At 33.7% G+C, this 26,894-nt stretch overlaps 6 protein-coding genes across 7 annotated transcripts; 3 read left to right on the top strand and 3 right to left on the bottom strand.

The window, feature by feature from the left end:
- The first annotated feature begins 3,635 nt into the window (after positions 1–3,635).
- Positions 3,636–6,427, top strand: LOC17875401 (3-ketoacyl-CoA synthase 20). Its single transcript, XM_006280237.2, has 2 exons — positions 3,636–4,525; positions 5,505–6,427. The coding sequence occupies exons 1-2, from the start codon at positions 3,740–3,742 to the stop codon at positions 6,306–6,308; spliced, it is 1,590 nt and encodes a 529-aa protein (XP_006280299.1). The 5' UTR covers positions 3,636–3,739; the 3' UTR covers positions 6,309–6,427.
- Positions 6,428–6,605: 178 nt separating this feature from the next.
- LOC17875283 (vegetative cell wall protein gp1) lies at positions 6,606–7,346 on the top strand. The gene has a single exon (XM_006282241.2). The coding sequence runs from the start codon at positions 6,606–6,608 to the stop codon at positions 7,155–7,157; it is 552 nt and encodes a 183-aa protein (XP_006282303.1). The 3' UTR covers positions 7,158–7,346.
- Positions 7,223–9,379, bottom strand: LOC17876846 (ATP sulfurylase 4, chloroplastic). Its single transcript, XM_006280324.2, has 5 exons — positions 8,772–9,379; positions 8,254–8,659; positions 7,809–8,069; positions 7,651–7,737; positions 7,223–7,575 (listed from the first exon to the last, which is right to left on the bottom strand). The coding sequence occupies exons 1-5, from the start codon at positions 9,287–9,289 to the stop codon at positions 7,432–7,434; spliced, it is 1,416 nt and encodes a 471-aa protein (XP_006280386.2). The 5' UTR covers positions 9,290–9,379; the 3' UTR covers positions 7,223–7,431.
- Positions 9,380–9,583: 204 nt separating this feature from the next.
- LOC17875193 (pentatricopeptide repeat-containing protein At5g43790) lies at positions 9,584–11,177 on the bottom strand. The gene has a single exon (XM_006280371.2). It carries the CDS (start codon positions 11,128–11,130, stop codon positions 9,745–9,747), a length of 1,386 nt encoding a protein of 461 aa, XP_006280433.1. The 5' UTR covers positions 11,131–11,177; the 3' UTR covers positions 9,584–9,744.
- Positions 11,178–19,410: 8,233 nt separating this feature from the next.
- LOC17876125 (protein argonaute 10) lies at positions 19,411–25,603 on the top strand. Of its 2 annotated transcripts, none has more exons than XM_006279878.2 (20): positions 19,411–19,676; positions 20,532–21,155; positions 21,321–21,532; positions 21,608–21,891; positions 21,983–22,092; positions 22,188–22,294; positions 22,386–22,524; positions 22,602–22,718; positions 22,801–22,908; positions 22,992–23,186; positions 23,288–23,447; positions 23,537–23,658; positions 23,740–23,877; positions 23,964–24,106; positions 24,185–24,247; positions 24,338–24,401; positions 24,498–24,633; positions 24,715–24,788; positions 24,881–25,007; positions 25,105–25,603. In XM_006279878.2, the coding sequence occupies exons 2-20, from the start codon at positions 20,664–20,666 to the stop codon at positions 25,287–25,289; spliced, it is 2,976 nt and encodes a 991-aa protein (XP_006279940.2). In that variant the 5' UTR covers positions 19,411–19,676; positions 20,532–20,663; the 3' UTR covers positions 25,290–25,603. The 2 variants fall into 2 exon arrangements, with proteins under 2 accessions (XP_006279940.2, XP_023638444.1); XM_023782676.1 differs by lacking the exon at positions 19,411–19,676 and adding an exon at positions 20,089–20,287.
- Positions 25,375–26,656, bottom strand: LOC17874932. The gene is made up of 2 exons (XM_023781954.1): positions 26,633–26,656; positions 25,375–26,286 (listed from the first exon to the last, which is right to left on the bottom strand). Exons 1-2 carry the CDS (start codon positions 26,654–26,656, stop codon positions 25,864–25,866), a joined length of 447 nt encoding a protein of 148 aa, XP_023637722.1. The 3' UTR covers positions 25,375–25,863.
- Between the last annotated feature and the right edge of the window lie 238 nt (positions 26,657–26,894).

Here is a 26,894-nt window from a genome sequence, read left to right as displayed (position 1 = left end):
CAAAAGTTTTTAAAGGTATTACAAGTTCTTTAAAATGGGTTTTAAGGATTTACAAGGGTTTTTAAAGGGTTTTAAAAGTTTACAAAAGTTTTTATTAAATGATTTATCACTGTTATAAGGGGTTTAAAGGGATTTACAAGTGTTTATAAATGTTATAAAATGATTTACAATGGTTTTAAAAGGTTTACTCAAGTTTTGGAAAGTTTTGGAAAGTTTTGGATGACTTTTAAAAGATTTACAAGGGTTTTTAAAGGATTTTTTAAGGGATTTATAAATATTTACAAGGTTTTTTTAAGAAATTGCGGAAAATTGTGGCTGAAAATTTTGGGCGGGAAAAATTTTGTCGAGAAATTTTTTGGCGGGAAAATTTTTTTGGCGGGAAAATTTTTGGCGGGAAAATTTGGCGGGAAATTTTTCGGAAGGAATATTTTTTTGTTGGAAAGAATATTCCTTTTTTCATCATGTGTTATAATAAAGGAGGGTATTTAGTCATTTTGTACATTGAAGAGGGTATTTTTGAAAATGAACATCTAGAGAGTGTACTTGTAGAAAAGGGTATCATAATAAAGGTTAGTTGTGCAAATCTCCCGAGAAACAAAGAGAAGAGGAGAGAAGAATAGAGAGATGAGAGAAATGAGAAAAAAAAAACTTTGGTTTCATTAGGAGGGCAAAACCGTCTTTTCGTGATGGACTTGTGGCATGAAAGAAAAAAAATAAAAATAAAAAATGGCACAATTACTATTAGGAGATTCGATCCAAATATTTATAAGGTTTTAAAATGTTCTAAAAAGCTTTTATAAGGTTCTTAATGGTTTTTACAAAGTTTTTAAAATGTATTTATACGGTATTTATGAAATATATATATATGAATCTACACACATATAAAGATAATTTGTGTTCACACATATTTTTTTTGATAAACTTCAGTTTTTTAGTGAATTTCTGATAAAATTCGAAAGAATGTGTATTTTAAAAAAGTGGTATTATAAATATGTATTTTTGAAAAAAAAATATTTTTTAAATTGATAAAATTAAATGAATGAGTACAATTCAATATTTAAGTATGGTGTGAGGCTGTGAGCTATAAGACCTAGGTGATGGCTTCTTATCATTTTGAGTAATGTTGGTCTTAGCTTTTGTTTCTAATGTGCAATCTATTAACGTTAAGATTGATACTATTATTTTTGCACTAAATTTAACTTTCAAGTATTAGAGTGATGAACAGTTTTGACAAGGAATCTAGGTTATTGATTTCCATTTTTAATTGCTTATTACGATTTCAGATTTTAGATCCAGCATGAACATATGTATGTTAAAGAATAATGGATATATTTTTACAAATTTTGATTTTCAAGTTTTAGTTTGGTTGAATAATTGGCTTAGCTCAAGTATATTATAGTGTTAGTGAATAAGTATTAAAAACTCAGTTTGAATCAGACTTTTGAACAAATCACATTTAAAAAAATTTGAAAATCAAGATCAAAAACTATGAACGCAAAGAAGTGGGTATGTACAAAATTTATTCAGTTCATTGCAAATTATACCCCTACCTCTAATCAAAAATTTCACGAAAGTAGTTATGTATAGTACTTATGAATTATTATTTTTTAATTACCATGAGATTCGAACCTTAGACCGTAATTTCTTTAGGGTCCGGAGAAGACCGGGTGAAAGCCAGGCAAATAAAACTATTTAGTGATTTCGCGCTTGAGGGTAATCGATCTCTGGCCTAGACCAACATGGCAACTCCTCACTCAAGTAAAAACTACTATACCAAAACCACTTGGTTAGAGTGCTTACGAATATGAAGAGTATAATTTGCAAATTCCCACATAACAATTTAACCATTTAACTTAAAATTGATATTTTTATCAATGTTTTTTCAAAATATCCTTAGTCGATACTTCAAAACAAAAAGATGGGTTGATGTCGCTCTTAATCCAATTTTCTAAAACCTAAAATAGAAGTTATATTACTTACATAAATAAATGAGATACGGATGACAAAAAAAAAAAAAAAAAAATAATAAGAAAATAAATGAGATACGACGAAGGGTTAAAATATATATAATCCGGTGGTCAAAATATTCATACATTAGAGTTGAATATAAATACCTACATGTCTTAAATCAAAATCTCAATTATACTAAGATAAACACATACATAGAAAACCAAGAAAAACACAACATACAATTCACACACAATTATATGTTTAGGGGTGACAATGAAATGACCCAAACATTTCATCATATTTATTAGTTCAACAAACTTCTATTTCGGTTCACTTAATCTTCCAATCTAATCTAAAATTTACATAATGACATATGACTAATTAACCAATTCTTCATTACACAAAAACAAGTTCACACTCTTCACACTGATCCTTCACACTGATCCTTCACACGGACACATAAAAAAGTGAGTCCTCCACAAACATCAACTTGTCCTCCTCATTCAATTTGTTCACATGATGAGGGTAGTTTCGAAAATAACAAGTCAAACCAAGGGCAAAAGAGTAAATTCACAAGTACGTGTCTGGAATTGAAAGCTACCAATTGGAAGAAAATAAAAAGTCATCGCCGTCTCTCTTAGGTGTCATCTCAAATCTCTCAACTGTCCTAAAACATTAAATAGCCTTCGTTGGTGGTAGTTGCATCTTCCCTCTCTACTACTACATATATTTGTATATCTTTATTTTATCCAGTTTTCTTAGTTTTAGTTTTTAAAAAATGATTTAAAACATTTTCTTTTTGATGTTAAATTATGTAAAATCGTGTACAAAGCGTTTTTCAATATGTAGGTAGAGATTGAGATTTTATGTGGTCACATAATGTGACTCACATTTGTAATTTTTAGATGACCATTCGTGTGGCACATAATATGTATGAGTAATTTCATATTTCTAATTTTAAATAATATTTTTGGGAAATTTTCTTAAATACCAATAAAATTGATATATATTTTAAAAATACTACTATAAAGTTATTTTCCAAAACTAACACTAAAATATATTTTTTTCAGAAATACCACATCACTTTAAATTTTTTTTTTCCAGAAATACTAAATCCTAAACAATAAAGCACACACTTAAAAACTATACCCTAAATATAAATAGTCAATCCAAAACATAATAAAAAAAATTACATTTTCAACATTACATGTTTATGGTATTTTGGAAAAAAAAATTGTATTTTTGAAAAATACAAATTTATGGTGTTTATTGGAAAAAAATAAATTATGTTTTTAGAAAAAGAATTTAAAATGTGGTATCCATGAGTATTTCTCCATATTTTTCTGGTCGTATATTTTAGTTAACATAGATAAGTTAATAATTTGATAAATTAATAAAATATTATGATTCTAAAAATAATAATTTTATTCAATTAGTACTACTATCTTTAAAAAAATATTATTGTATATGTAAAGAATATGTGTCTATAATAGCATTAACTAGTTTGGACAAAAAATTAAAACTGTGTTTGAACTTTGAACAAAAATAATGTGCTGGAATTATATTCTTTTTGTATATTTCTAAAAAAACAATATTTTTTTCCTTAAATATTTCCCATTTTCCCTAACCACATTTAATAGCCAAGTCCTCTCTCAAAATTTTCCCATTAAATTCTCAAAGTCCCTCCAACTTTTTAGGCCATTCTCTTCTCCCATCTCTCTCTCTCTCACTAAAACCTTCTTCTCTCAAACAAATCTTTTACACTTCTCTTCTCATACGTATACTCACAATGAGCCATAACCAAAACCAACCTCACCGGCCAGTCCCGGTCCATGTCACAACCTCCGAGCCAAACCCTAACCCAAACAACCTCCCAAACTTCCTCTTATCCGTTCGTCTCAAGTACGTAAAACTCGGATACCATTACCTAATCTCCAACGCTCTTTACATCCTCCTCCTCCCTCTCCTCGCCGCTACACTCGCTAACATCTCTTCTTTCACCTTAAACGACCTCTCTCTCCTCTACAACACTCTCCGTTTCCATTTCCTCTCCGCCACACTCGCCACCGCGCTCTTGATCTCTCTCTCCACCGCCTACTTCACCACACGTCCTCGCCGTGTCTTCCTCCTCGACTTCTCATGCTACAAACCTGACCCTTCTTTGATCTGCACCCGTGAAACGTTCATGGACAGATCTCAACGTGTAGGTATCTTCACAGAAGACAACCTCGCTTTCCAACAAAAGATCCTCGAAAGATCCGGTCTAGGTCAGAAGACATACTTCCCTGAAGCTCTTCTTCGTGTCCCTCCTAACCCTTGCATGGAAGAAGCTAGGAAAGAGGCAGAGACAGTTATGTTCGGAGCTATCGATGCGGTTCTTGAAAAAACTGGTGTGAAACCTAAAGACATTGGGATACTTGTCGTGAACTGTAGTTTGTTTAATCCTACTCCATCACTTTCTGCTATGATTGTGAATAAGTATAAGCTCAGAGGCAACATTTTGAGCTATAATCTTGGTGGAATGGGTTGTAGTGCTGGACTTATCTCCATTGATCTCGCTAAACAGATGCTCCAGGTAAATTATATTATTATTCTTTGATACTTAATTCGATTGTTTTTTTATTATTATTCAGTTTTGATTTTTCTTTTGGCTGTTATGAGTCGTCGTGATCTATGGAAGAATCAAAATCTACGATGATGACTTTTTCTTATTTTTTGAAAAAGAAGTTGAAAAGGCTAATGAGTACAGCTCATTATTTTTGTTAGAAATAATTAGGAAGAATTTAATTAGTACAATTACCAGCTATAATTTTGTGTGTTTTAATACACTTTAACAGGTAGATTGATTTTTGGATTTGACTTCGTTTTCATGTCATTAATGATATTGTTACGTGCTTTATAGTAATTAGTGAGAGTGATTTAATTAAAAATTTATATCACTGGTTTGGTTTTTTGGTTGCCGACTTATTTTTGAAATATGTAATGTTATAAAGTTGTATTGGGAAGCATAAATGTCAAAAAGTCTAAGTGTAAAAAAGTCACGTGTCTATGAAAATTCTGACACTAACAGGCATTTTTGAGTCTTTAGGTTGGTGGTAGTTGTGAAAATAGATGAACCATCCACTATGTTGTGTTAAATGTCCAACGTTTTATAATATAGTATAAGTTTTATTTCATTTTAGTGCATGCATTAGGATTTTTTTAGGATTGTTGCATAATTAAAATCAAGTTATTACAAAAACATATTTAAATTGGTAGTAGTAGATCTAAAGATGATGCGAACGTGGTTGCATGTGCTTGCGAGTTACTTCAACTGGTTGGCAAATTGAACCAAAGGTCTTGAATGAGCTAAACAATAGTGTTGTGTTGTGACCACTTGCATTACTCTATACACATGAGACATATGCACACACACACACGTTTGCATTTATAGATTTGTGTTTAATGTTCACCGTATAAGGTTGTCTTGTCACAATCATAGCATTTTTCTTACTAATTTATAACCTAAAGTTTTGTTTGAGTATGAGAGTAATAAATTTGTGGTGATAATGCAGGTGCAACCAAACTCATACGCACTAGTAGTGAGCACAGAGAACATAACTCAAAATTGGTACTTAGGCAACGACCGATCAATGCTTCTATCTAACTGTATCTTCCGTATGGGTGGAGCTGCAGTACTTCTCTCGAACCGTTCATCTGATCGTAGCCGTTCGAAGTATCAGCTCATCCACACCGTTCGTACACACAAAGGAGCTGACGACAATGCGTTCGGCTGTGTTTACCAACGAGAAGACAACAACGAGGAAGAAACAGGCAAAGTCGGAGTCTCGCTCTCTAAAAACCTAATGGCAATAGCTGGAGAAGCTCTCAAGACAAACATCACAACTCTCGGACCATTAGTCCTACCAATGTCCGAACAACTTCTCTTTTTCGCGACACTAGTGGCCCGTAAAGTCTTTAAAGTCAAGAAAATAAAGCCTTACATTCCTGACTTCAAGCTAGCTTTTGAGCATTTCTGTATTCACGCTGGAGGTAGAGCTGTGCTTGATGAGATTGAGAAGAACTTGGATTTATCTGAATGGCACATGGAGCCATCGAGGATGACGTTAAACAGGTTTGGTAACACTTCGAGTAGCTCTCTTTGGTATGAGCTTGCGTATAGTGAAGCTAAAGGAAGGATTAAGAGAGGAGATAGGACTTGGCAGATTGCTTTCGGATCAGGCTTTAAGTGTAACAGTGCTGTTTGGAAAGCTTTGAAAACGATTGATCCAATGGACGAGAAGACGAATCCATGGATCGATGAGATCGATGACTTCCCCGTTCAAGTTCCTAGGATCACTCCCGTTACATCGTCGTAGTGCAAATTTTTTTAAATTCTTTTGGAGAAAACTAATTTGTTATGGTTTATTTGTAATGTAACTTATGTAATGTGATATTTTTTTATTATCTATAATTCGTCATGTGTAATTTGATTTAACGTATGGTTAAAAAAAAAAAAATTAAAAATTCATGTGATAGTAGTAATTTGCCACGTGTGTTTGAAAGTGTTAAGACACAGTGACACGTAGTTGTGTCTTGGTGCCACGTATCAATGTTCTTGATTAACCTGTTTAAATTGTATCTCTATATGCAAGAACTAAAGAGAGACAAAAGTTATGTCTTTGGTCTCAGCAAATCTTATGAGAGGCAGTTTCATTTTACGTTCATCCAAGTCTAAGCCATGGTCAACACGGTTCATGACCGCGGCGAAGTCGGTTTCGTGTTCTTCTAAACCGGTTAGAGGGTTAACCAACTCTAGTACCGGAGTCTATTTCGTTAGCCAAACCGGTCCACCGGAGATTCAGTTTCCCGGTGGATCTCCTTCGGAAGAAGAGTTACCTTCACGGCCAAGTAAAGGACCAGAGTTGGTACCATCAGAAGTCCCGGAGCTTCCTAATATACCGGAGATAAACCCGTCCGAAACTCCTCCTGAAGTTACGACCGTTCCAAGTGATCCACCACCGCTTGGACCGCCGCAGACTCCTGGCCCTGAGTTTCCGGTTCCACCGTCTCCATCTCCACCGATGCCAGATACTCCAAATCCTCCGACGCCAGAAACACCACCGGATGTGGTGCCTCCAAATTGGGAACCGCCTCGCCCACCGGAGATTCAACCGCCGGGAATCGACCTGCCACCGCCTCTAGGACCAACCATCGTGTTAATGTAGCATGACCACTCTTCTCTGTTTCTGTCTCAATTAGTTTTTAAGTTTACAGTTTATGTTAAACACAATACACAATATGTTTTTTCATTTATAACACAATAAGCAAATATTGTACAAATCAATGCGACTTGATGACAAAAGTTGACAACAGAGACGCAAAGAACACACACAGAGATGTTTACATTGGTTTTATTGGAAGCAATTTTTGTTTGTTACAAAGCTTGGTTACTAACAATCAGGAAACGTGAAAACTTGTGGGGCACGTAATCTTTTACATTTAAGCAGAGACGACAGCTTCAGAAACCCTACCATTACCAGCTTCTGCGTTGAGACTGTCGTAGTAATCAACCAACACTTTCCAACCAGAGGGACACATGAAACCCTCTGGTGGGTTCTCTTTCTTCTTCGCCAAGCCACGCATCTACAAAACGAAACCATTAGATCCAAGTTTTTATAAGTCAAAATTCAGATTTGGAGCTCTGGATTTGAGTTTTACCTTGGTTCCTGATATAAAGAGGAAGTCTTGAGACCTAGAAGGATCAAAGAAAGCCATCTTTCCCTGAGTTGTATCATATGCAGCAACCTATGTACAAAAACACATCAGACTTTGGAATATTTCAGAGTTAGAGAGAAGTAGCAACGAGTGATCTTAACCTTAAAGGGAAGAATGTTGAGGCGTTCAAGTCCTGGAGCCATGCTGAGAACTTTCTTCCCGTGATCAGCATCATATAGATCCCTCTTCTCCATCGGATGACTCATACCAGCTGGATCACGACCAACAATGTAGAAGTTTGCTCCAGCATTGATCCTAGCTTTGGCGTGCCACTGTACCTCAGTTGGTCCAGCATAGTGCATTGGAGATGGGAAGATGGATACTACAGTCGTCTCTGGATCAAGAACACCATCTTCCAGCACCTACACGTTCAAATCAAGAAACAAGAATATAACATTTTCACTCCACCAAAATATATAAACAAATCTGAATATATTGACATAGAAGAAGCTATAATTGCTCTGTTTCATAAGGTAGATGAACCACTATGTATTCAAATAGAGTTTCTTGGAACAGAAGGAAGCGACAATTAGGGTTTTACAATACCTTCTCGTGTTGCCTCATACGCCAGCTGAGAGGTACATCATCAGCCTTAGTGAATCCACCAAGTGGATTAAGCAACAAGACAGGGTTTTTGTAACCCATCTCAAGAAGCCTTCTACGAGTATCAGTCATAAGAAGAGCATGACCGTTATGCACCGGGTTCCTTAGCTGGAACGCGAAAACCGCGTCAGCACCGCGCCTTGTAAACTCCTCCCGCAGCTGAGATGGCGATAGCCGAAACCTGTCTAAACCGTCGTTGTACTTGATCGGTTCAAGAACTGTTAAATCACCTCCGATCAACCAGTTTCCAGCTTTGGTGATTGCTTCTTCTGCATAAGGAAGTCCACGAGCCGTGGTTCCCCATGTCCTCGCAATTCTCTCTTCCTTTGGATGCTTGTAAATCTCAATACTGACTCAAATCAAACACTATAATTATCAGTTTTGTCTCTTACACAATACATTTCAAGATTTGTATTTGCTGACAGTTCAAGATTCATGATATCCAAATGATTTAGACTTACTCGGTGAGTATCGCGATCGGCTTACCAACCGAGTCAACGAGCGTGACACGGTTGGAATCGCCGATGCGAAACTTCTGATCGTCGTCGATAGCGAGGACGATCGGAACCGACATGTTGACGACAGAACCGTCTTCAAGTCGGATCGAGTTAAAATGAAGTGTTTGGAGGAACTCTGACTGTCTCATGAAACCTTTGAGAGGACTTGCCCAGCCTTCGCTTAGCACATGTACCCACTCAAGATCCACACGGCTCAGCTTGATCTTTACAGGAACCGTCTCAGCCTCGCGTTTCATCGCGCGCCGCCGCGGTTCTTGGACCACAAGGTCCATGAGTTTTCCCCCGTCCGGCTCTATAAGCGCCGAGTTCACGGCAAGAGAACGGCGAGAACCTCGACGGCGGTTGAAAGAAACGACGGAGGAAGATACAGGAGCATAACGTGAAACATGGTGATGGGTATGGATTTGTGAACAACGAAAAGGTGAGTTGGAGAAGACGATGGCTGCTGCTGAAGAAGCCATTGAAGGCAGATTAGTTTTGTTTTTGGCTCTCTTAATCTTAAGAGAACATTATTGATTAATCAAATCTTTTTTTTGTTTGTAATTAAGACACAATTAGTGGAATTGTTATTGTTAAGAAGAGTATACATATTCATTATTAAATTGTCTATTAGTGGATAATGAATAGACATACCGTTCTAATTGATGTGTCAATTACCACCTAATTCAATTATTTTGATTAATCTATGGTAAAGGACAACAATCTAACAACTGTGGTTTTGTTTTGTTTTGTATATTCTATGTAGAGAGACAAGATTTGTTGTGAAATGAGATATTTTGTCTCAGCTACATTATTATAACAATTCTTGTAATAGTTTTTGGTATACACGTATCGAGTTATTGGAGGATTAACATGTTCTTAAACAAAACAAGTTGTTCTTTGTCTTGGTCTTTTGAGTTCTGAACACACCCATTGGTCAATTGATAGTACTAATCCCTGGAGATTTATTGAGACGATGGTCTTTCATAAGTTCCCGGGTCTTCTCGACGTCAGACCAACGGTCAACTCCGGCGTAAATATTCGATAAAAGCACGAAATTTCCGCTTTTATCGAATTCTAACCCTAACAAATGCTTTAGTGCAGTTTCACCTCTTTCCAAGTCACCGTGTGTTTGAGCTGATCCAAGAAACGATCTCCACAACGTCGCGTTGGGCTTCATAGGCATCTTCTTGATGCATTCTTCCGCTTCTTCCAACCTCCCCGATCGTCCCAGTAGATCAACTAAACATCCGTAATGCTCAACTTTAGGCTCGATCCCGTAAACCTCTTTCATCGAGTGAAATATTTGAAGACCTTCGTCAACTAAACCCGAGTGCGAACAGGCAGATATCGTCACCACGAAAGTAGCGTCGTCCGGAACTAATCCTTGAGAGACCAACCTATTGTAAAATTCTATAGCTTCTTGGCCAAACCCGTGAACTGCTAAACCGCGAATCATAGCATTGTAACACGATACATCTCTCTGAGACATTTCGTCGAACACCTGGCGTGCAAAACTCAAACATCCACATTTGGAGTAAAGATCAATAAGAGAAGTTCCCACAAACTGGTTCAGAGTCAGATTGTTCTTATAGAGATAAACATGAGCCCAAACACCTCCCCAAAACTCACCCAAACTCGCACAAGATTTGATTAAAGCTACAAGAGAAACCTCGTTAGGTCTCACTTGCATTCTCACAAACAACCTCAAAACCTCATCATCACTCTCAATTTCCTCAGAATTAGCGTAAGCAGCAAGAAGAGTGTTCCAAGTAGCCAAATCAGGATCTCTAATTCGCTCAAACAAAGACCTAGCTTCTCTCAATTTCCCACAATTAGCATAAAACCCAACCAAAGCAGCTTCCACAAACCGATCATGACTCACCGGTTCGAGAAATTTCAACACATGGGCATGAAGAGCCCTCCCATGGCGATGCCAAATCGGGTCAAAGCCAGAGGCTTTAAACAGAGAAGGGTAAGTAAACGCATTGGGTCTAACAAGGTTTGATTTTGAGCTCGAAACCTGATCGTACAGAGCAAACGCGAGATGGGTTTGAGTGGAATCGTGATTTGAGACGATGGAGGAGATGAGAGTGTTGTAGAGGAAGACGGAAGGGTTTGAGATTTGGCGTAAGATAGAGAGTGCGTAGGATAAGCAGACGGTGGAGGATAAATGAAGAAGCTTACTTAGTGGATATGTGTGGTGAGAGAGACCCGTTGTGATGATTTGGGCATGGATTTGTTTGAGGTTTTGTAAGGAATTGTTGCATTTTGGGATTAGGTTTAAGCATCGATGGTTCTTGCTTGTGCTTGGAGATGTCATATCCAAGTTTCTCCGATTTGAAATTTGAGGAGAAAGATCGAATTTTTGGTGGACGTTTAAGTCATTACAGGCCCAATTGGGTTAGTAGCCTTATTGGGCTATATTATTTGGTATGGGCCATAACATATGGCAAATGTTATTTTTAAATCAAATATATTGGAGCATCATTGATTTGTTTCAAAAACAATTAATGTCCAAATTTGTATTTTACTCGATTCTAATATTAAATTTCTTTTTTACTGCGAATATATATCATATATTTTTCCTATTAATTTTTCTACTTGTTTATGAAAAACTATATAGTGTATTATTAATAGATATAGTGAAAAAGGATTTTTAACAAATGATAAAGATCATAACATATGGCCCATGTTATAAATATATATTTTTAACTCTATGTTATTAGTATTTTTTTTTATCAAATTCATAGGAGCATCATAGCTTCAAAATATTTAATGTACTATTTAGGCTGTTTATGATAATATTAAATATCTAAATCTGCTTTCCAAAATATTTTTCAACGTAAATCTATATCATACTTTTGTTTCTACTAATTTTGTCTAATTGTTTTTGAAAAACAAATATAGTGTATTATTAATAGGTATAGTGAAAAAAATAATATATTGTTTATTAACATATGATTTGTTTTTTTTTTTTAACTTGAAATTGGTGTTTAGCTATTTCACTATTTGCCAGGCTATGAATTGGTTTCATTTCAGTTAGGTTTTGATTTAAATTCGATTTGAAATGTTTTGATTCAACTCGACAAGAAAATCTTTATGCATTGTGATTTGTGTAGTTTTAGGTTTTGTTGGTTTGATTTGGATAACTTCAATTTGAGAAAAAAGCAAAGTAAAGGTCTCTTTGGAACACATCAAAGTTGTCCCTACAACAAGACAATCCCACCTTTTTTCATCTCCAATAAAATATGAAAAAAGAAAGAAAAATAAAATAAATAAACATGCATTATAATACAACCTTTATATCTTTGTTTCTATTCTTTTTATAACAATAATTTTTCTATGCAGAGATGTGTGTGTGACTGATAAAATTCTTTTTGAACACCTTTAGTGAAAATGATGCATCAAATCTTCTTCACTATAGTGCTTCTCCCACACATGACCCAATTAGAAAGAACCAAAAAACAAAAATAATCAAATTAGGAAAATAAACATAGCTTAATTATACATATTTATTTACATCATAATCTATAATTTTTATCTTCTTACAACCCAATCTCATGTTCTAATGCTAGAAGTGTTGTTTGCGCAAAGACAACAATACGACAAAGCCTGAATTTTTATTCGCACACATTTTATAAATAATTTTATGTTTTGCCAATTCTTTTGCAACTTTCAATTATTTAACTTAAAATAAATTTTTGATGATTTTTATATATAACTTGTTCAAAATTTTGGGAACAGAAGTGCACTTTGGGGTGCTTTTGACAATAAAAGTAAAAATAGGACTAAGATCAGAGATAATAATTAAAAAAAAAAAAAAAGACAGAGGCCACTGTAAAGTTTGTATTAATATTACTTTTCAATATATTTTTGGGTTCTCTCATCTCTTTGCTTTTTCAATATTTCTCAATAAATTAAAACATTAGTTTTGATTCCAAACTATGCATGTTTCTAGAATTACTATATAGTTGGCGACATTAAATAATAAAAAAATAAAGTTCTTACGAATTTCAATAATAACAATAAAGTATAGATTGGTAATAAACACAATATTTACCTTTTATATATTTTGTTATTAATCTTTTTTTTTGTCAGCAATTTTTTTGTTATTAATCTTTAAAAGCAAAAAAAAAGCTAAAGGAGGAAGTGAGTGACACAAAAGCTATAGTGGCAGATTTGCAGATTATACACCGTTTTAGGCCACCTCTGACATTGTTTTAATATTTTTAACCCTCACATTTACTTTTTTTACCACAATTTTTTTCTTCTTTTAATTTCACAATATTAATTTACTGATAATAATGCTTTAAACATCGCAATTACTTCATCTTACTGACCAGTCGTAAAAAGAAAAAAATTAAGATGTCGGGAGAAAGTATTTATAATCATCAGTCAATAATATAATCATAAAGTATTTATGATTAATTATGTCGCAAAAACCAATTTGATATCAACTTAAAAATCATATTCAAATAGAAAAAAAAACTCTGCAAATTTTATTGATTTGATAATGATAAAATTTTACATATATTAGAATAACTCAAGGGTTAAATTTTTGATTAGAGCTTTCTTTGTTGAATTAAAAAAATATATATATAGGAATTGTTTTTTTTTTTTTTTACTCAAACGTGCAAGATTTATCGTGCTTGTGTCAAGTGTGAACTTTCCAAGAAGCAATAAGAAACTAGTGCACCCATAAAAAACTGATATTGAATTTCACCCAAAGTTTGCTTTAATCATAGATTTTAAATGTCTATTTTGTCGTTTTTCACAATTTAATAACCACCAAACAACAACAAAATATGAATATATTATAGTGCACATTTCTTTTTACAATCATAATAACTTGCTTAATTATAGACTTTATAGTAGTATAATATAGTTAGCTCTCCCTACCTAATTAAACACAAACATGTTACAAATGCTAGATTCTAGTTATAAAAACATAATGAACATATAGGCTAAGGTATATAATTCAATTAATAGCTTTATGCAAAAATTAACTTAATAACCTAAACAGTGTTTTTGTTGATAAATTTTACAATGATTAAAAAGTCACACGCATTGAACATCATAGGAACCCTATCAAACTTATACCAAGAATATATTTTGTTCTGCCAAATAGATTAAGTCCTACATATATAATGCCCAAATGGTCAAATCGTTATCATTATAGAAAGCTTCGAAAATATCGTTGTTTTTTTTAAACTTTCATACATGCAAGTTCGAGATCATGTCTATATTTTGAATAGTTTGTTGTTTGTATAGTCAAATTAAATAACAATTTGGTCTTTTGGACTGTATTTTGACTCATATTGCCAATCCAAATATGAGGAAGTGTTTAATTTGTACAGTGTGTGATACTCCCTTGGATATGGAGGTGTATAGATGTTATAATCATGCATTGATGTTGGATTTTTACCACTTTGACTTTAAGATTTCAAAATCTTTTTATTGTATTATCATATCAAATATTTTTAGTTTTGATTTTGTTATATCACATAAAAATTTGTTAGCTGGGAGATTATGGTTTCTTTCTTGACGTAGCTCTGATACTACTGAGTCTTAGGTTCGGAGAACCTTAAAGTAAAAACGAGATGATTCATCAACGGCCTTCTTATCTATTGATATATCAAAATAAAATATATGCGAGATTTGTTCAAAAAAAATAATATATATATATCATACGGTTAAGAAGAAAAAATAACACATCCTACGTGTTTGCTAATACTATATGTGTATCAAAGATGTGACATAAACCAATGAAACAATGATAAATTAATACTACGTGAGTCTTCATTCATCCCCAACATATTTGAAAGAATTACACTTGTGTATGAATTAATTACTTTTTGTAGAAATCTCAATTTTAATTATTAATGATATTTTCATTTTTAGCAAACTAAAAATATCTAATAAGATCATTTGCATGTTTTAAAAGATACATTTTGATTAATTATCGATCTAAAATCTAAACCAAGTATTGGTAAATGTCAAAATCATTTTGGATTCATGACAAACAAAGTTATGTTCACTCTAGAGCATGCAAGTGTGGGTTAGGATTATGAATGTAACGTTTAATTGATAAAATAGAATTGAGTAAACACTAAACACTGGACAAAACAGGACAAAGAAGACCAAGAACAAAGTAATGTTTGACCCAATATTGAAAAAATTCTCAATGGTGTATGCGAAACACATGCAAAAACATATGGGATTATGATTTTAAAACGTTATCTTTTTGAGTTTTATAAATCACACTTTTGTCATATTTGCTGATGAATTTGAAAACAAAGTTAAAAACAATCATAAGAAATAAAATAAAAGAAAAAAAAACATGCGTCACACCAAAACAAACCATGCCCATAACCCTATAGCTCTATCCACCGTGACCAAACTAAACCCATATGATATTTTATATATCTACACACGCATATATAAATTTATAGATTCATAGGCATATCACATGCATGTGTGTGTAGTGTATAATGTGTATGTGTGCTTTGTTAAGAATCATAATTTTTTGGGCGATTTGGTTGAACATGTCATGATTTGTATACTCAATAGTTGCATTAGAAAATCGAATTTGAGATAATCAGATAAGGTACAAATTAGCAGAGAAATTGTACACTATTTTATTAAGGTATTGCTTTTTTATTTTACTATTCTAGTAAGAGGTCAATATATTAATTAATATAATATTGGTTATTCATTTTTTTTTATCTATAGAAAAATATATTTTCAAAACAGTGTTCTCAGCTTTTCCCCATTAGTCCAACAATGTCATCATCATTCATAGTAGCATTTCTGAATACTTTGGAAACTTATTGAGGTAAAAATAGAAATAAAGAATAAAATAAAAAGAGGTTGGTCATGCATCATCATGATTATGATCGATCTCACTGTGGTTATTTTTCCATGTGGCCTCGATGAGGTTCTTCACTTCTTCTACTTGATGATCATATACATCACCACTCTTTACTTTTTTTTTTTTTTTTTTTGTCGCCAAACATAAACAACACTACGACACACTCGGAAAAATACTCTCCACTAGGAGGAACTAGTTGGAGACCGAAATGCTCATATGCGAAAATAGGCAGTCACGAGTTCGAGCTTTTTTGGCAAAATGGTAGCCCGAATATTAGAAAGACTCGGAGAAAATGTAAGTGCAAAGACGGAAACATAGTTTGGAGAGACTTGAAAGATGCCAGTTATGCTGCAAAAATTGGCCAATCTCACGAATTTTCTACCATAGCTACCAAATCAAAGCAATTTCAAGCAAAGTTGATGGAGGTTTGCCCCAACTTAATCATACAATCCATCACCCAAAGGAGAGCATCAAATTCGGCATGGAGGGAGTAAAACAGTAAAACATAATTATCTAAATATATTAATTACTGATTTTTTTTTCAATAAATACAAACTTCTACTCCTTTAAGCCTCAACCAAAAAAAAATTTATATTCTAATTTTGTGATTTATAGACTTTTATTCTTCTTACAAAAAGGATTATTAATTAATAATCTAATATTTTGCATTTATATTTTATCTGATTTATCTTAAGATTTAGAGAAACATACAATTATAAGATAATTTTTTTACCATGGTTAGAAAAAGTGTAACGGATTTATATATATATATATTTGTATTTTATCTACAATTATAAAGTGTGAATTTGTTGAATTATGATGGTTTTCTGTTTGAGACGGTGATTTTCCGACATTAATTTCTAAATTATACGAAAGTATATAAATTTTTTAAAAGAGCATTAGTAAAAAGAAATTACAAGGTACAAAACACAAACAATGGAGATTATCATTTTAACTAAATTGTGATGCTACCGTAGTAAAACAAATAATTCCAAAATCTTTCAAATACGATTTATTACCGTTGAATTCAGAAATATTACACATTTGTAACATTTAAAACATAAAAAAGGTAAGAAAATCACTATCTGGTTTGTTCTTCTTACCATGGAAATAAATAATTCTAAAAATTACGTTACACATACTCCCATTTGCTTCCAAACTCTACCAACAGTTACATATCACACTCAAACTCAGTTTGAGCTTACTTGTTTATGTGTTTACTTGTTTAAACTGAACTCTATTAGTAGATAGTTTAACTTAAAAATCACACTATAATAGGCCGGTGGTTTTGCTTACTTTAATTGTTATTTTCCTCATCCCAAAAAACCTTATTATAGCTTATATATATCAATATATATTTGGTTTATCGGATGTTTAATTACGACCCAAATTAAAACTAGTTAACACTCTTTGCTTATTGAATCATTATCAACAATAACATAGCTCGTAGTACTCATTTTGTTTTATATACGTTTCATGTAATTTCAATATATGTATATATATATGATCTTTGATCATAATACCCTTCATATATATATATATATATATCAATAAAAACAAAAATAAAATAAAATAAAATAAAATATGTATAGTGGAAGAAAACAAAATAAATGAGTGGGTGTAGTGAGTGAGTCACGAAATGGGGTCTGCAGAAAGAAAAGAGAAGACTGCAAGTTCGAATTATTCCTTCTTACGTGTGTGTTATATGTCATTTGCTTTTATTATTTATATTTTTTTCCAAAATTTTTACTATGTTTTATTTTTCATTTTTTTTACAATTATTAGCATTTTCTATTTACCTATGTTATATAACTTATAAAATATGTATGTACAGTGGCCTTAGTGGTGGTGGTACTTAAAAAACGGACCACATAAGAAAGTGGCCATCATCAAGCTGCTTAAGGAGCAGCAGCTGCGATATAAGCTGACACATACATATCCAATAAAATCTACAAAATTCAATAAATCAATGTAATAAAAAAAAAAAAAAAATGGGTCACAAAAATGTAGTAAAAAGGATTTGTAATCATGTAAAGTTATGGTCAAGTCGTTTTCTACTTATTTTATTTTTTTATAAATTAGTACTAACGTTTTGATTGACCTTTTGAAAATGGGATATATAGGTTAGTGATGATGATTATGGAAACGAGAGACGAATCCACATTCATCGGCGGAGAAACTTACTTAGGAAAAGTCTTTTACGTGACAAAAAGCATAGGCTAATAATATAAGTTTTCAACATCAAAATTCAAACTTTTGGTTTCTATTATATAGATGGCGTAAACTTACGATTAACATCCAACTAATTAAGATGACTATATATCCAACGTACGATAGTTGATATATATATTTGCATTAATAATGGCTTGTTCGTTTAGTCGCCGCATGTATCAGTAGCTATGGTAATAGCAAAAATTGTTTTTTCGTTTGGTTGCCGCAGCGGCGAATGCAACGTTCTGCTATTAAAAATTTTGAATGTTGATTTGATTTAGCGGCTAAAAGCGTTGTGCCCAACGTTAATGATATTGAATATACGATTTTAGTTAACTTTGAAAATATATATCGATAAGCTTTTTCCTATACCATTTTTGCTATGAAAAAAAAATTTGACAATTCAAATGAACAAATTGAACAATATAAGCGAAACATATTTTGTATTCGCATTTTGGAGACACAAGTCATCTTTTTCATTCGAGTTAATTTCTCTCTTTTTTTTAATCTTTAAATTGTGACATCGAAACCTTAATAATCTAATATTTTAAATTGTAACCATCTTAAATCTCGACGAATTTCATAAACCTGATCAAACCTCTTTACTAACCACAAGTGTCGAACGAATTTTACTAGGAAAAAACCTCATTGTTCGTCAATCGATAATCTCGAGAATCGACTCTTTTGTTCAATTGCCAAAAAGAAAAATCAAAGGAACCTCAAAACCAAAATCAAAAAGAGAAACGTCATTTAGTTGGACTATACACATTAGAATCTATACACATTAGAAATAACCATCGGTTACATGCAGTCTTTGTGCCATAAAACATGATATTATTTGTTTCCTTTGGGGTTTTTTTAATGATCAGTCCCTAGATGCCATACTTCTACTCTTCTTCTTGTCGTAGACTCAAAATCCATCCCCACTCTCCTCATATATATCATCCCTCCCCACAAATAAAACAGTACTCTTCGACCGATGATGGTTCAACACTTGCTCGATACTCTTAACCAAACTGATAGTTTGGTTCTGTTTTTTACATCATGCATTGTCTTGCTCCAAAAAAAAACAAGATTGGTTGTCATAAAACAGTCTATCGTTTGATTTCTTTTGATGTTTGGTAAAACTATCCGTTACAATCTCTTATAATAATAAGATTTTAAGAAATTATTAGTCTCTTGTAATAAAAATATCGGATCATTAACAAGTAACAAATTAACCATAATTAAATAGCTGCCGCCATAGAATCAAAAACACATTATTGTGCTTATCAAAAAGAAGAAATTTGTACTTAATGAACAATAACATTCATTGTTACTAAAGTGTTTTTTAAAAAAACTATAATTATTCTATTTTTCTTTTTAAAAAAAGTTTTATTATTAGTAGTAGAAAAGTGGAAAACACAAAAGAAAGAAAAAAAAAAAAAAAGTGAAGAGTGAAGACTGATGAGAGAGAGCTGAGGCTGCGGGTGGAGAGAGAAAGCTCTCTCTCCTTTGGCCTTTACACGTGATTTTATAAAAAAGACAGAGAGAGAGAGAGAAAGAAAAAAAAAAAAAAAAAAAAGAGAAGAGAGAAGAGACCAAAGCCCCCCAAAAGCAAAACCTTCTTTTGCATGCGTCCTTAAAAAGACATAGTTTTTTTTTCTTGCATCACCATCATCATCATCATCATCATCTTCATCTTCATCATTCACACTCTCTTCTTTCTTCCTTCTCCATTTAGAGGAAAAAAAGCTATCAAATCTTCCTACAGCATCACTCTTCTTCTTCTTCTTCATTGGTCGGTGAGTGTGTTTTTTTTTCTTTCTATTTTTTTTTTGTTAAATAATATAGGAGAAGGGTCATTTTCTCAACGAAGCAATAAATTCACTTTTGATATGATTAATTTTTTTTATATTTTTTTTTACATTCTCTCTTTGTGGGAAGATATTGATATTTCCACTGCTCTTTTCGATGTTTATTCCTTCTCTTTGTTCACTTCCTCTCTCTCTCTTCTCTTCTAAATTCACAGGGAAAATTTAAAAAAAAAGGTTAGATTTTTTCGTGGAAAAAAAAAAACTTTGTAATTATCTGTTTGGGTTCATACGTTTTATTGCCCCGGGATCTCATTTTTTCTTGTTTCTAACTTTCTAATAGAGACAAAAGATTTTAAAGCTTTTAACTCCGGTTTTGTCTTCTGGGTATTCCCAATTTTTTTTTTTTTTTTTTTTCTTTTTTTCACCCTTCCTCCTCCTCCTCAAAGCTTAAATCTTTGGGTTACTGTTTCTTTCTCTGGTCTGTGGGTTTTTTTGTTTTTTCTCTGATTGGTTCCTTTTATTTCTTGGTTTTTACACTGTTCTCTTCTATTTTCATGGGTTCTTGTCTCGAGAGAACAAAACTATATCTATCTATGCATGTATGTATATGTATCTCTGTTCTTTTTCTTCACTTACTCTGTTTTGAAAACTCTGTATTAAGAAACAAGAATGAACAAAAGTTTTGATTTTTATCTTTTTTTATTAACTCGAAAACACTATCATCATGGTTTTTTTTTTTTTTTTCCTCTGGATTTTCTCCATTTAATGCAATCTGACATATTTGTTTTATTTTTTTTTGTACTGATTTTTTTTTTTTTTTCTTTCGTCCTCATGATTTTGCAGGTTGAATAAGGCCAAAGAAGGGATCAGTTTAAAGTTTTTGGTTTCATTCTTTTTGTAGTCTTGAGAGAGCTCAAACAAAAAAAAATAAAACTAAACACAAAGAGAGAGTTTTTGAAAAATCCACAAAAAACAATGCCGATTAGGCAAATGAAAGATAGCTATGAGACTCACTTAGTCATAAAAACCCAACCTTTAAAGAACCATAACCCCAAAACCACCGTTCAAAACGGCAAAATCACTCCTCTTACTCCGGTGACGACGACGACGGCGACTCCGGCGAATGGTCAGAGTCAAGCTTCTTCACCTTCACCGCCGTCGAAGAATCGTGGACGGAGGAGGAATCGTGGTGGGAGAAAATCTGATCAGGGTGATGTTTGTATGAGACCTAGCTCTCGTCCTCGTAAACCACCACCACCACCGAGTCAAACTACTTCTTCAGCCGTTGTTGCAGCAGCAGCTTCCGCCGGAGAGATTGTTGCCGTGAATCATCAGATGCAGATGGGTGTTCGTAAAAACTCGAACTTTGCGCCAAGACCTGGTTTTGGAACACTTGGGACTAGATGCATTGTTAAAGCTAACCATTTCCTCGCTGATTTGCCCACTAAGGATTTGAATCAGTATGATGTAAGTTTTATTTAGAAAAAAGTTGTGATTTTTACTTTCTTTTTATAGTTTTTGCTCTAATGAGAAATAAAGCTTCAAACTTTGGAAGATTTAATGAGAGAGAGAGAGAGATTTTAATGTTTGTTCTTATTGCTTATTTGGGTCCATTGGTTATGATTTGTGCAGGTTACAATAACTCCTGAAGTGTCATCAAAGAGTGTAAACAGAGCTATAATTGCTGAGTTAGTGAGACTATACAAAGAGTCTGATCTTGGGACGAGGCTTCCTGCTTATGATGGCCGGAAGAGTCTTTACACAGCCGGAGAGCTTCCTTTCACTTGGAAGGAGTTTACTGTTAAGATTGTTGATGAAGATGATGGAATCATCAATGGCCCTAAGTAAGTGTTTTTCAAACTTTGGGGTTATTTTAGGTTTATGAGTGTGTGTGTGTTTTGACACATTTTGTTTTGTAGAAGGGAGAGGTCATATAAGGTGGCTATCAAGTTTGTTGCACGGGCCAATATGCATCACTTAGGAGAGTTTCTAGCTGGTAAACGCGCAGATTGTCCGCAAGAGGCGTTGCAGATTCTTGACATTGTACTTAGGGAATTATCGGTTAAAAGGTTTTGTCCCGTTGGAAGATCTTTCTTTTCGCCTGATATTAGAACACCGCAGCGACTCGGTGAAGGGTTAGAGTCATGGTGTGGGTTTTACCAGAGTATTAGACCAACTCAAATGGGTTTATCACTTAATATTGGTAAAAGTTTGACTTAAGAGAGTTTGTAGATATGGCTTCAGCGGCCTTTATAAGTCAAGACAATCTTAATGTTATTCTCCTTACTTTATAGATATGGCTTCAGCTGCTTTTATTGAGCCTCTTCCGGTGATAGAGTTTGTAGCACAGCTTCTTGGAAAGGATGTTTTGTCGAAGCCGTTGTCTGATTCTGATCGGGTTAAGGTACTATTCTCTTCATCATATTATCTCTTGTCTTTAAGCCTTTGATTGTTCTCTTAAGTTATAAGAATGTTTGTATTCTTTGGAAAATTGTACAGATTAAGAAGGGTCTCAGGGGAGTGAAAGTAGAGGTTACTCACAGAGCGAACGTAAGAAGGAAATACCGTGTTGCTGGTTTAACAACTCAACCAACAAGAGAGCTAATGTGAGCTGTTTTTTTCTCTTCTTAATTACTCTCTGATCAGTAAGACTGGTTTCATCAAAGATTAATCAAGTTTTCTGGTTTACATCCTTAGGTTTCCAGTTGATGAAAACTGTACGATGAAGTCGGTTATTGAGTATTTCCAAGAGATGTATGGTTTTACGATTCAGCACACGCATTTGCCATGTCTTCAAGTTGGAAACCAAAAGAAGGCAAGCTATTTGCCAATGGAGGTAAACTGTTTTTTGTTTGTTTCAAGGCTTCACATTTAAATTTTTGGCTCTTTTTGCTGATTCAATTTTGTATGTAGGCATGCAAAATTGTTGAGGGACAACGGTACACAAAAAGGTTGAATGAGAAGCAGATTACTGCACTCTTGAAAGTTACATGCCAAAGGCCAAGGGACAGAGAAAACGATATTTTGCGGGTAATTTTATACTCATGTATCTTTTATGGTTCTTTGTCAGTTAGAAGTAAGGATTAATCTTTGTATCCAATTTTGTTGAAAGACTGTCCAACACAACGCATATGATCAAGATCCATATGCAAAGGAGTTTGGCATGAACATAAGTGAAAAGTTAGCTTCTGTTGAAGCTCGGATTCTTCCAGCTCCATGGGTAAAGACACTAAACAAATCTCTGAATTTTCTCAAACTAAGATAATACTGTTATGCTAATTTGTCTCTCTTTGTTTGCTACAGCTTAAGTATCATGAGAATGGGAAAGAGAAAGATTGTCTCCCGCAAGTCGGTCAGTGGAATATGATGAACAAGAAAATGATTAACGGGATGACGGTGAGCAGATGGGCCTGTGTTAACTTCTCACGTAGCGTACAAGAAAATGTTGCTCGTGGATTTTGTAATGAACTTGGTCAGATGTGTGAAGTCTCAGGCATGGTAATAATATAGTCATCTTTTATTTTCTTGCTGCATTGTTTGAATTCTCTTTAACTGAAAGTGATTCTGATCAGGAAACTTTTCCTCGTTCATTGTTGTAGGAGTTTAATCCGGAACCCGTGATCCCAATATATAGTGCGAGGCCCGATCAAGTCGAGAAAGCCCTAAAGCATGTTTATCACACTGCAATGAACAAAACCAAAGGCAAAGAGTTAGAGCTCCTGTTGGCAATCTTACCTGATAACAACGGTTCACTTTATGGTATTACTATTATTTTGACATCCGTAATCCTAAATCTTCTTGTCTTAAGTATGATTATGACAAAAACGAGATGCTTCTTGTTATCTCAGGTGATCTTAAGAGAATCTGTGAAACTGAGCTTGGTTTGATATCTCAATGTTGTCTCACAAAACATGTGTTCAAGATTAGCAAACAGTATCTGGCAAATGTGTCTCTTAAAATCAATGTCAAGGTGAGAACCTTTTATAGCTGGATTGTTTTTTTTTTGGTTCTCGCATTATGAATCTCAGATATTTCTATGTTTGTATTTCAGATGGGAGGAAGGAACACAGTTCTATTAGACGCCATTAGCTGTAGGATTCCCCTGGTTAGCGATATACCGACAATCATATTTGGTGCAGACGTAACGCACCCAGAGAACGGGGAAGAATCGAGCCCTTCAATCGCTGCTGTAAGAATTATACAACAACTGAATTATACACTTTTATCAAGTAGTAAAACATTGAAATTCATTAGTCCCCGTTTTGTTTTTTTTAGGTTGTTGCTTCTCAAGACTGGCCTGAAGTCACAAAATATGCAGGTTTAGTTTGTGCTCAAGCTCACAGGCAAGAACTTATACAAGATTTGTATAAAACATGGCAAGATCCTGTGCGTGGCACTGTTAGTGGCGGTATGATCAGGTAATAAATCGCATTATTTCAGCTTCGGTAGTTTGATCTTAGCGGTGTATCTGATGTTTTATTTTTTGCTTTCTACAGGGACCTTCTGATCTCATTTAGGAAAGCAACAGGGCAGAAACCGCTTCGAATTATCTTTTACCGGTAGGTTTCTCTTTGCTCATTTCAGTAAAAGCATTCAAATGTAAAAATCAAAAGTTGTTCTCATTGGTGTTTACCGTTTTATTCGCATAGTGATGGAGTAAGCGAAGGACAATTCTATCAAGTTTTACTCTATGAGTTGGATGCAATTCGAAAGGTAATTAACTTTTATGCGTAGCTTGAATAGATTTCCCCGAATTGTCAGCAAATCATTTACATAATTCACTATTGGAACCGGTTTTTGTTTGTTTAGGCTTGTGCGTCGCTTGAACCGAATTATCAGCCACCGGTGACATTTATCGTTGTACAGAAGCGTCACCACACTCGTTTGTTTGCTAATAATCACAGAGACAAAAGCAGTACTGACCGAAGTGGAAATATCTTACCAGGTTAGTTCTTGAAACAGTTAAAAGAAGATCATAGCCAAAACAACCAGCTAACTACTGCTTCTTTGCCACCTTTTATTTCAGGTACTGTAGTTGACACCAAAATATGCCATCCAACTGAATTCGACTTCTACCTTTGTAGCCATGCGGGTATTCAGGTACGATACAACTACCGAAAATATCCAAAATATGAACTTGTTCTATAGATAAGTAGACATACTAAACTTTTCATGTTTATTATCTGCTTTAGGGAACAAGCAGGCCTGCACATTACCATGTTCTTTGGGACGAGAACAAATTCACAGCGGATGGTATTCAGTCTCTGACTAATAATCTCTGTTATACCTATGCGCGATGCACTCGATCTGTCTCTATCGGTAAATAGTACATCTTCTCTTTTTCTTCATCCTTAAACTTGCATGTCAAACTCTTTGCTACAAAGTCATTCACATGTAACTCTTTGCTGTTGTATAGTTCCTCCGGCGTATTATGCCCATCTTGCAGCATTTCGAGCACGTTTCTACATGGAACCGGAGATAATGCAAGATAACGGATCACCAGGGAAAAAGAGCACGAAAACAACAACTGTTGGAGATTGCGGTGTGAAGCCTTTACCGGCTTTGAAGGAGAATGTGAAGAGAGTAATGTTCTACTGCTAAAAAATCCTACATCCCTAATAAGTAGTTTGGTCGTTTGTTCGTAGTCCGGCTTTAGATATTTTACCAATGTTTTACCTTATGTAAATTTTGTCGGTTTGGTATTTAGCTAGGAGTTTAGGGTATTATTAGGGTTTCTTTATAAAGTTTGTGTTTTAGCTGGCTGATGATAACATTACTGCAATGGCTTTGTTTAAGCCCTCCGCTTCTACAGTGGTTTGTTTAGTGCGGTTTCTAGATTGTTACGTCCTTGTAAGCTCTCTGTTTTAACCTTAAGAATGGTCTGATTAATTAGTGTAAAGGAGAAGTCTGTGTTATGGTAACCTAAAAATAAGTAGTTTCTCTAACTCTGTTTCATGTGAAAAAATTGCAAATCTTATCCCTAAATTTCTGAAAAAAAACAACTTTTTCAATTAGGAAAGTGAAAAGTTACATAATTTTGAGATAAGAAGGTTAAGAAGACCCATGAGGTTGGGATCTTGGACAAGCAGATCCATTGGTACGTACATAGAGAAACAGAGAACACTAATATTGTATTTGCTTCATGCCCAAGAAACTCTTCCTTCAATCGTACGTACTAGGGTTCGGAATGAATTGGTTCGATGGAAGGGAACTGTACATTCAACAACAATGTCAAAACTCCTCTTAAGCCGTCGTCCATACATCTCAAGACGTACAAAGTCATGTTGATCATCATGAATCTAGCATCATCCTCTTCGATTCCAACACCTAATAGGAAAAAGTAAAGTTCTTGTTTCTTCCATGGTTCGTCTTCCTCGAAGAATTTGTGTGGTGAGAAGGAGAATGAACTCTTTATTGGACCGAACTCATGTTCTTTGTGTATCTCTGTCTCGACGTTGATCGTCAAGTCCTTCGTGTCTTGTTCTTCTTCCTTGAGACGGTGATCAATTGAGAAACCAAGTAGAGGAGATGGATTGTTCATCGTTACGTTAGGTTTAAGTTTAGGGAATAATGATGAAGATGGTTTGGCCTCTTCTCTCTTTTATAAATATAATGAATCATTGATCATACTTGCCTTTTTGTTTTTGACAGGACTTGCCTTTTTTTATTAATTAGAAATTTCATTGACCAAAAACAAAAATTAAATAGTATTTTATCATGTAATTATGATGATAACAACTAATAAAATTTTAAAAAATAATTTTTATCAAACTAAATTTTGTAGTAATATGAAAAGTACCTAAATTTTTATTTAACCAAACTAAACTAAACTATCTTAGCAAAAAAAAAAGAACCAAATAAATTATGTAAACATTTGACTAGCAATTAATTTTTTAACTTAAATATACAACAATAATATAGAGTAATAATATAAGATTAATTACCTTAATATACTCATTACTAACCATTGCATCTTATGCTATTTAATTTTCTGAAAATTTTATTGTTATAATAGCAATATACATTTGAGAATTTTTGAGAAATTCCCCTTTTTCAAAATATCCATTTTATCTATTTATTTTCAAAAATATTATTGTTGGAATATGAAAGTTATAAACTTTTCAATGATTTATTAGACCACCATTAGTGAAAAACACTTGTTTAAATATGAAAAACGTTATTCATAGTTATGTTTTAAGATATTTA

The sequence above is a fragment of the Capsella rubella genome, unplaced genomic scaffold, assembly GCF_000375325.1.
Source record: "Capsella rubella cultivar Monte Gargano unplaced genomic scaffold, Caprub1_0 scaffold_8, whole genome shotgun sequence".
Classification (NCBI taxonomy): Eukaryota; Viridiplantae; Streptophyta; class Magnoliopsida; order Brassicales; family Brassicaceae; genus Capsella; species Capsella rubella.
This window is presented reverse-complemented; position numbering and strand designations above follow the sequence as displayed.

Coding starts and splice junctions, on each gene's coding strand:
- LOC17875401 (XM_006280237.2), top strand. CDS start 3,740: ATGAGCCATAACCAAAACCAACCTCACCGGCCAGTCCCGGTCCATGTC. Junction 4,526..5,504: donor TCGCTAAACAGATGCTCCAG/GTAAATTATATT, acceptor GTGATAATGCAG/GTGCAACCAAACTCATACGC.
- LOC17875283 (XM_006282241.2), top strand. CDS start 6,606: ATGTCTTTGGTCTCAGCAAATCTTATGAGAGGCAGTTTCATTTTACGT.
- LOC17876846 (XM_006280324.2), bottom strand. CDS start 9,289: ATGGCTTCTTCAGCAGCAGCCATCGTCTTCTCCAACTCACCTTTTCGT. Junction 8,070..8,253: donor GTATGAGGCAACACGAGAAG/GTATTGTAAAAC, acceptor TTGAACGTGTAG/GTGCTGGAAGATGGTGTTCT. Junction 7,738..7,808: donor TCAACATTCTTCCCTTTAAG/GTTAAGATCACT, acceptor TTTTGTACATAG/GTTGCTGCATATGATACAAC.
- LOC17875193 (XM_006280371.2), bottom strand. CDS start 11,130: ATGACATCTCCAAGCACAAGCAAGAACCATCGATGCTTAAACCTAATC.
- LOC17876125 (XM_006279878.2), top strand. CDS start 20,664: ATGCCGATTAGGCAAATGAAAGATAGCTATGAGACTCACTTAGTCATA. Junction 22,719..22,800: donor GAGAAAACGATATTTTGCGG/GTAATTTTATAC, acceptor TTTTGTTGAAAG/ACTGTCCAACACAACGCATA. Junction 24,402..24,497: donor AGTTGGATGCAATTCGAAAG/GTAATTAACTTT, acceptor TTGTTTGTTTAG/GCTTGTGCGTCGCTTGAACC.
- LOC17874932 (XM_023781954.1), bottom strand. CDS start 26,656: ATGGTTAGTAATGAGTATATTAAG. Junction 26,287..26,632: donor TTAGTAATGAGTATATTAAG/GTAATTAATCTT, acceptor TATTTATAAAAG/AGAGAAGAGGCCAAACCATC.